The sequence below is a fragment of the Carettochelys insculpta genome, chromosome 1 (genome assembly GCF_033958435.1).
Source record: "Carettochelys insculpta isolate YL-2023 chromosome 1, ASM3395843v1, whole genome shotgun sequence".
Lineage (NCBI taxonomy): Eukaryota > Metazoa > Chordata > Testudines > Carettochelyidae > Carettochelys > Carettochelys insculpta.
This window is the reverse complement of record NC_134137.1, coordinates 11,830,444-11,839,082: the sequence shown is the minus strand read 5'-3', so window position 1 is coordinate 11,839,082 and position 8,639 is coordinate 11,830,444. Positions and strand designations below refer to the sequence as shown.

At 58.5% G+C, this 8,639-nt stretch overlaps 1 protein-coding gene across 1 annotated transcript; it reads right to left on the bottom strand.

The window, feature by feature from the left end:
* Positions 1-334: 334 nt before the first annotated feature.
* Positions 335-7,257, bottom strand: LOC142000885 (protein mono-ADP-ribosyltransferase TIPARP-like). Its single transcript, XM_074975964.1, has 6 exons — positions 7,064-7,257; positions 6,305-6,607; positions 2,593-2,764; positions 2,201-2,385; positions 1,848-2,120; positions 335-881 (listed from the first exon to the last, which is right to left on the bottom strand). The coding sequence occupies exons 1-6, from the start codon at positions 7,255-7,257 to the stop codon at positions 335-337; spliced, it is 1,674 nt and encodes a 557-aa protein (XP_074832065.1).
* Positions 7,258-8,639: the final 1,382 nt, after the last annotated feature.

Below are 8,639 nucleotides of genomic sequence, written 5' to 3'. Positions count from 1 at the left end.
CCTGAGCCCGGGGCAGGGGGGGACCCTGGGGGGAGGTTCAGATGGGAACAGCAAGAACAAAATTAACCTCCCTGCCCAACACTGCCTGTTCCCAGCCCAAGGCATTTCCGGGCGGGGAGTCTAGTGCCCGGGAGGAGAGGGCCAGCTGGAAGTGGCTCAGCAGCACCCGCTTCCAGGCACCAGAGCCAGTGAGGACTGCAAAGGGCTGGAGTCATGGGCAGTCAGTCTTCTACAGGCAGGCAGCAAGAAGCAGGGTGGGGGCTGCATCACAGGCCAGTGGGATACCAGAGTGGCAGGGGGCGTTGTGCTCTTCCAGGCTGGACAGGGGCTGCGGTCACTCGTCCCCGCCCTGTGCCAGCCCCACGAGTGGGGAGAAGCCGGGCTGCGTTAGCCAGTCTGCTGGGGCACTGTCCCATGACAACAGGCTGGCTCCTCCCGGCCCGTCCAGCGTGACTGGCTCACCAAGCCGCTTGTAGCAGATGACGAAGTAGGGGTAGCACTGGGAGCTGTTGAAGATCACCCAGAGGGCGGGCTCGCGGGCGGCATCACTGCAGGAGTCGTAGCCCCGCCCGCCGGGCTCCCCAGCTGGCGGCTGGGTGTACTCAGGCCTGCCCTGCACCCAGGTGCCCACCAGCACCTTGGCCAGGAACATGTAGCGCTGGCCGGCGTGGTTGGCCAGGGTGAAGCTGTGGGCGTAGTCGGCAGTGGCGGCGAAGTAGCTGCCACGGCCATAGTGTGAGCCATGCTTGCCCGCGAGGCGGGGGTTGAAGTTGGCCCGGCAGATGGACTCCACATTGTGGGCTGTGGTCCCGTGGAAGAGGTGTCTCTCCAGCAGCCGCTTCTCCCGGGCTGAGCGTCCTTGGGACATGCACTCCTTCTGGCTGAGGAGCAACGAGGCGGCCGTCACCATGCTCCAGTCCTGGCTCCCCGCCTCTGCCTGCTTCCCTCGGGCTGGGGGCATCCAGGCACATGCCTAGTTCCCTCCACAACACATTCACTCTGTCTGCTGCTCTGTCCCTTCCTTGTGACACAGCTCAGCAGCTCCTGCCGCTCAGGTCCTGCACCTCCAGCCTCAGGGATTCCTCTCTGCCTCGGTCTCCCCTGGACCAGTCGTCTCTCCACACAGGGCTTCCCCCACAGCACAGCTGTCGGGCAGGACCTCTGTCTCTCCTGGCCTGGTTCATCCCAGCCAGGATCTCTCCACCCCAGGCTCTGGCTCCCACTGGCCCACAATTCAACCTCTCCCTGGCCTCCCTTACCCCCTCAGCTCATCATCTTCAGCCTCTCTCCCCTCTGCCTCCCATCCCTGGCCTTCAGCCCTCCTCGATCCACCTGAGAACATTGCTTCAGCCAGACCTGCTCTCCAGCCACCCGCTGCTCTTCCAGCGCCATCACCTGTGCCAGCGCCTCTTGGTCTCACTCCCTCCTCAGACCCTCCAGCTGCTCCTACATGCCCCTGAGACCGGTCCCAGGTGCTCCTCCTGGCCTGGCCGAGGGACCCCTCCTGGATGCATCTCCCCCTTTGGTGGGGTCTCTCTCACTGGCCATCCTTGACGCTGAACTCTCTTGCCTTCCAGTCCCTCGGCCGTCATGCCCCCCTCACCCCGGGCCTCTTTCCTACAGCCCTCCCAAGACTTTCTGTTGAGGTTGGAACAGCTGGTTCCAGTTCAACCCCAAGACAGGGGTTCGAATCACAGTGGAAATTCTCAGGTTGGTTCTCCCAGAGCATCCCTTACATCCACCTCCCTTAGCACGCCCAGAGACGATAACCCGACTGGGCGTGCCCATGGTACCAGCACCAATGGGCCCGGGCTGCCCCCTCTTGCAGCCTCCCTTACTCTCCCTACCTGCTGTATTTCTCCCACAGCGCATCGTTGCGGATCCTGTACACCCTCAGCACCAGCGCCGTGTCCTCCGGGACGGTGGCGTGGAAGAGCTCACAGATCTCGCGGTACAGCACTTCCGAAGAGGCCACCTCGGCGTGCAGGAAGGCCTGGCCATGGGGCAGCGGGGGGAGCCAGGCAGCAGGATATGGGCCGCAGTACCCATCGGAGGGACTCTCCCCGGGGATGGTGGACGTGGAAGGATGGAAAGTTCCCCAGGAATCCCTTGGGACTGTCCTAAGGGAAGAGGAGACGCTGGTCAGTCAGAGCACAGCTCAGGGCCCTCCAGCCCTGGAACGGCCCAGGAAGGCAATTACCGCAGGTACCGCGCCATGCAAGCCAGCGGGCGGTAGGTGGGTCGGCGCTGGAGCTGTATGGGGTGGACAGATCCTTGGCCTTGGGTGCTCTGCTGCAGGGGCTGCAGATCTGTGGTGTAGAGCTGGCCCTGGAACTGAAAGGTGGGTTCCCGCTCCAAGGCTGCGAGGAGGCTGTGGCGGACGGGCTGAGTGGAGAAAGCAAGAGGAGTCAACCCCTGGGCATGACTGAAAGGGGAAGATCCTTCTGTGCATTGCTCCTTGCAATGGGACCCCCCCTGCCCAGGTGGGACCACCCCGTCCGGGGAAACCAGCCTCCATCTTCCTCCAGCCCTGGGCCGACTCCTGCCCCCCACGCCGCGTCAGCCCCGTGGGAGCCACCCTCCTCCCTTGACCTCCTCATAGCGCTGCCACGAGTCGCCGCCCTTCCAGTACACCTCCCAGCGGGTGTGGAACCGGGGGTTCTGCTTCCAGTCCGTGGTGCTGCCCAGCCGGCGCACTCTGCTGACCAGCCCCGCGTAGCTCAGCTCCATTGTGCCCAGGTCCAGCAGCCCAAATGCTCCGTTCCTAGGAGGGGGAGATAATTTCACCTGCCATTCCTTGGGGGCCCTGCTCTGGGGGAGGCAGAGGCCGGGGCAGCTGGTCCCCAAGAAGCCTTGCAGGTGCCTGGTGCAGCCCCAGCTGGCCAGCTGCCCAAGCCCTGTGCCAGCTGCCCAAGACCTGTGCCAGCTGCCCAAGCCCTGTGCCAGCTGCCCAAGACCTGTGCCAGCTGCCCACGCCCTGTGCCAGCTGCCCGCCTGCCTGAGCCCTGTGCTGCCAGAGCCGCCCACCGAAGCTGACTGAGCCCCGCATTGCTGGGGCCAGCCGCCTGCCTGCCACCCACCTGAGCCCTGCGTTGCCAGGGCCAACCGCCAGCCTGAGCCCCACAAGCCGCCTGCCGGAGCCCCTACCCTCCCCCAAAGCCAGGCACCACCAGCCCCCTGCTCTTACCCCATCCCCCGAGCCAGGCACTCTCAGCCCCCATCATACTCCTTCTCTCCCTCCCCTCCCCAACCCACACTCACTCCTTTTGCAGGAGGCAGCTAGCTCCACCTGGGTCTTCACCAGCTGCCTGCTTTTTATAACAAGAAGTCTTGTGGCACCTTATAGACTAACAGATATTTTGGAGCATCAGCTTTCGTGGGCAAAGACCCGCTTCATCAGCTGCATGAGCGGGGGGGTGGTTTCAGAGGGGTATTTAAAGAGTGGGGTCCCAGTAAGAGGGAGGGCCAGAGCTGACAAGGTCTATTCAGCAAGGTGGAAATGGCCCATTATCAATAGTATGTATCAAAAAAGGGAAAAACAAGCCAGATCAGACAGGGGGGATGTGACCCATTGTCAGAGTCTAATGAGGAGATATTAACAACCAGGGCAGAGAAACTGCTTCTGTAAGGGGCCAGCCACTCCCAGTCTCTGTTTAATCCTTGGTTCATGGAGTCAAATTTGCAAATAAATTGCAGTTCAGAGATTTCTCTCTCCATTTGATTTCTGAAATGTCTTTGTTTCAGGACCGTCACCCTTAAATCTGCCACTGAGTGTCCAGGGAGATTGACGTGTTCCCCCGCAGGCTTCTGTACGTTACTGTTCCTGCTGTCTGATTTATGTCCATTTATTCTTTTATGGAGAGACTGTCCAGTCTGGCCAATGTAAATTGCAGTGGGGCATTGCTGGCATGTGATGGCGTATATTATATTAGTAGATGTGCAGGTAAAGGAGCCCCTGATGGTACAGTTGATGTTTGGTCCTGTGATGATGTCACTGGTGTAGATATGAGAGCAGAGTTGGCAGCGAGGACCGTTGCAGGGGCTGGTTCCAGGCCTGGTTTGTGATTTGTAGTGGCTGGTGAGGATTTGTTTCAGGTTGACAGGCTGTCTGTAGGCGAGGACAGATCTGCCTCCCAAGGTCTGTGAGAGTGAAAGATCATTGCTCAGGATGGGTTGCAGATCACTGATGATGCGCTGGAGAGGCCTTAGGTGGGAGCTGTATGTGATGGTCAGTGGTGTTCTCTTGTTTTCCTTGCGAGGCCTGTCTTGTAGCAGGTGGCTTCTGGGTAGCCGTCTGGCTCTGTCAATCTGTTTCCTCACTTCCTTAGGTGGGTATTGTAGTTTGAGGAAAGCTTGGTAAAGGTCTTGTAGATGTTTGTCTCTGTCTGATGGATCAGAGCAAATACGGTTGTACCTCAGTGCCTGGCTGTAAACAATGGATTGTGTAGTATCCCCTGGATGGAAGCTGGAGGCGTATAGATAAGCATAGCGGTCCGTGGGTTTTCGGTATAGGGTGGTATTTATGTGACCGTCGCTTATCTGCACAGTAGCGTTGAGGAAGTGAATTTCTTGTGTGGACTGGTCCAGGCTAAGGTTGACGGTGGGGTGGAAGCTGTTGAAATCATGGTGGAACTCTTCAAGAGCCTCCTTCCCATGGGTCCAGATGATGAAGATGTCATCAATGTGGTGCAGGTGGAGGAGGGGCGCTAGGGGACGAGAACTGAGGAAGCGTTGTTCCAGGTCAGCCACAAAAATGTTGGCTTACTGTGGGGCCATGCGGGTGCCCATAGCAGTGCCACTGATTTGAAGGTATAATTTGTCCTCAAATCTGAAATAGTTGTGGGTGAGGACAAAGTCACAAAGCTCCACCACCATGTGTGCGTCGGTCTCATGAGGGATAATGTTGCTAACAGCTTGGAGTCCATCTTCATGTGGGATATTGGCGTAAAGGGCCTCTACATCCATGGTGGCCAGGATGGTGTTTTCAGGAAGGTCACCAATGGATTGTAGTTTCCTGAGGAAGTCGGTGGTATCTCAAAGAAAGCTGGGGGGTGCTGGTAGCATAGGGGCTAAGTGGAGAGCGGACATATCCAGCCAATCCTGTGGTGACAGTGCCAATGCCTGAGCTGATGGGGCATCTGGGATTCTCAGGTTTATGGATCTTGGGTAGCAGGTAGAACAAACCAGGTTTGGGTTCAAGGAGTGTGTCTGTGTAAATCTGTTCCTGTGTTTTTATAGGGAGGGTCTGGAGCAGATGCTGTAGTTTCTTTGTGTACTCCTCAGTGGGCTCCTCAGACAGAGGCCTGTAGAATGTGGTATTGGAGAGCTGCCTGGCAGCCTCCTTTTGGCAGTCTGTCCTATTCATGATGACAACAGCGCCTCCCTTGTCGGCCACTTGGATGACAACGTCAGAGTTGTTTCTGAGGCTGTTGATGGCGTTGCGTTCTGCACGGCTGTGGCTGCGCTGGGTCGCCCATGCAAAATGGCAGGGGTGGGGGCTGGGTCACCTCAGGCCCCCCCCTGGAATTTCTTCATGGTCCCCTAGGGGGACATGCCCCCCAGTTTGGGAACCATGCCCTAGAGCCTCTTCCTGGGAGACAGGAGAGCACGGGGAACCTGCCCAGCCAGCCGCCCTGCCCTGGCTGGGCTAGGAGCAGCTGGGTGATGGCTCCTGGTAGCCTTGTACAAACTCTGGTGGTGATGTTATTGGATTCGGAGATGAACATGCAAAACACAGTTGCAACTGCTGTTCTGTGCTTGCTCCAAATGTCGTGCCAAGGGAGGTGTCTATTGAAAGCTGGCGATTGGCTGATTCTGTCTACGTGGCTCATAGGCATGTGTCACTGAAGCCATAGGTGTTGGCTCTGGGCTTGTATCTCAAATGTTTGCCCCAGGACACCTCAGCCAGCAGCTTGGGCACCTGATGTGAAAGCACTGGGGGGGGCGGCCCTGTTAGTCAGTCGGCAGCTTCATAATAACAAGCAGTCCTGGAGCACCTTAGAGTCTAACACGTTTGCTTATGAGGTAATGAGCTGTCGGAGGAAGTGGGTCTTACTTATGTAAGGTACCTCGTGCAGGGGCCACTTCTTTAGATCTGCCCACAATGCTCCTCCTAATGCACCCTAATATGCCGTTAGCCTCCTTGCTATGAAGTGAGCCCGGAAGGCCTGATGACCTAGTGAAGGAGGGTTTCCCGAGACTGTGCAGGAGCCGTCTCTTCCATCCCTGCTCAGGGCCTGCACCAGGACCTTTGCATGGGTGCATGTGCTGTTATTGCAGGGCGGGGGACGTGGCCATCACGTACCTGTCCGAGAACCGCACCAGGCTGGTTTGGGCGTTGCTGTAGAGCTTCTCCAGGTGGCGCTGAGACGAGTCGCTCAGACTCCGCCAGGCCGCCTGGCCGCCGTGCCTGAGCTGCCAGTGGAAGGGGTAGCGGGTGTGGTGAAGCGGGCAGAGCTCCCGGTGGGGACAGTGCCCGAGCAAGAAGCCGTCGCAGATCCGGATGCCGTCTGCCTGGTGGACGTGGAAGGGGATCCCGTCCTCGCTAACCCAGCGCTCTGCGGCGGGCGGGGGGCTGCACCAGCGTTTGGCCGGCACAGGGGAAGGACTGCGGGGGGTTCCCCGGGATGACGAAGGGGAGTCAGGGCCCCTGGTGTTGGGAGATCTCAGCTCCTGGGTCGGTTGGGAAGAGGGAGAGGAGGAGACACTTTAAGGCGAGACGAACCTGCTGGTATTCCCTGTAAGCTGGCTCTTGGGCAGCCGCTTGGGAGAGATTCAAATACTGCCCAGCTGATCAGCGGGGCACCCACAGCCTGTATTCCTATTTGGTGGTGCACATCCACACATACATCAGCCTGCAGAATAACATTTATTCTGCACCCAGGTGGAGAAAATCCGCCCACGGATGGACAAGATCAGAGGGAATATTGGTGGCTACTCTGGGTCTCAGGTGCTGGGGCTCAGCCCCCACTGGCCCCCTTATCTGCTGCATCCTCCCCCACTAACACAGACCCACCTGCTCCCCGGGCTCCCCTCTGAGGCTCTGGCCTTGCCTTGCACAGACCTGTCCTGGGCACCCCCTGGGGCATTTACCCCTTTGCGTCGCTCCTGAGCGCTGGTCACCTGCTGGGGCGGGCTCTGAGTTGCCCTGGTCCCAGCACCGCCTGGCTCCTGCTGAGAATCAGCCGGGGAGGGTTTCCTTGGGGACCCTGCCCCAATGAATTGGCTGAGGATCCCTCTGGAAAGCCGCTGACCCATCCCCTCCCAGGCCCGCCGGCTGTTTCTCTTCGAACTGGAGGGTTCTTAGAACGCGCGGCGCTGCCAACGCTGATTGGTGGGTTTGTTCAGCAACACAAAGCCTCTGCCGGCCGGGCACCTCCAGGCACCCCACAAGGAGAGGGACAGACAGCAGCTGCTGATTCCCAGCCCACCTCCAGCAGCTCAGATGTGAGCCTGCTGCAAGCCCAGGAAAGGCCCAGACTTGTGTTTACAATGGGACCTCAGCAATGGTCCTTTAATTTTTTTTTCCACCTGTACTGTTGACAGACCCAAGTTGCCAGCCCCAGGGACTGAACCTGTGAGCAGAGGGTCTAATGCCCCAGGCTCTACTGCATGAACTAAAGGCCAGCTGGCTCTCAGCCAACGCTGTAGAGCAGAGACTTCACTCACCCCAGCTGAGGTCTCAGTGCCTCTGGCTACTACATGCTTCCCTGGGCTGAGGAAGCACATCCCAAGCTTCTGACACCTTCCAGCACTTCTTCCTGGATGAGCCCCCAAAAACGCAGCCTTCTGCCAGAAGGAGTTGGCAGCAACCAGGGCGGGGTTCAGCATCTAGGGGCTCCTTTTCATCCATCTCGCACAGAACCAGCTCGAGCCCCGACCCAGTAGCCTGGGAAACGCACACACCCCTGGCGCCTCGGAGAGGCAATGCTTCCCCACTCGCACGCACGGAGTCTGAGTGTAGAAAAGAAACCTTTAATGGAAAGGGTGGGAAAAGTCACATGGCGTAAGCTTGGGAAATCCCACACCCAGAGTTCATAACCAACCCTCAAGTAACGGCCCCAGCTCACATGCATTGAGCGTGTCCTTTGCCTCTGAGGTTCACCAGTGCAATATAGTAAACAGCCAATCCACACACCCAAACTTTCTCCATACCCCCGCTTCAAATGCCCCACTTACAACTCGGTCCAGTCCGTGCAGGCCCTGACACCTCACCCTGATGCATTTCCCCATGGAAGCTGAGGCAGTGCCATCTTTCCGCTGGTCTGGCTTTCCGCTTGCTCCCTGCCAGCTGCCCTACCGGCCTGCCACCAGTCGCACCTGCTGTCCAGCTGCTGCTCCTCCTACCGGCTGGATGCCGGTCGTGCTGCCTGTCCGCCCATCCGCTGTCTTGTGGGTTTTGTTGTAGGCAGCGCCTGCGATTTCAGCTCAGAGTGGCATTCAGCTCTGGACCTACCCACAGTATCTCTGTATCCACCCAGGTGGATTCTCACAGAACAACTATACACCCATCTTTAGGTCTATCTGTGAGCTGTGTGGGGTAGAACTAGTCAAACCAGTCTCACAGCTGAACAGTAACAGAGAGGGAGCCAAACTAGTCTATATACTATCAAAACAAAAGAGCAGTCCCGCAGCGCTTT

Bases quoted from the DNA above. Each gene is read 5' to 3' on its own strand.
- LOC142000885 (XM_074975964.1), bottom strand. From the start codon at position 7,257: ATGGGTCAGCGGCTTTCCAGAGGGATCCTCAGCCAATTCATTGGGGCA. The intron at 6,608-7,063 runs GTCTGTGCAAGG...AACCCCCCGCAG, and splicing joins CCAGGGGGTGCCCAGGACAG to TCCTTCCCCTGTGCCGGCCA. The intron at 2,765-6,304 runs GTACGTGATGGC...TCCCCCTCCTAG, and splicing joins CTGGTGCGGTTCTCGGACAG to GAACGGAGCATTTGGGCTGC.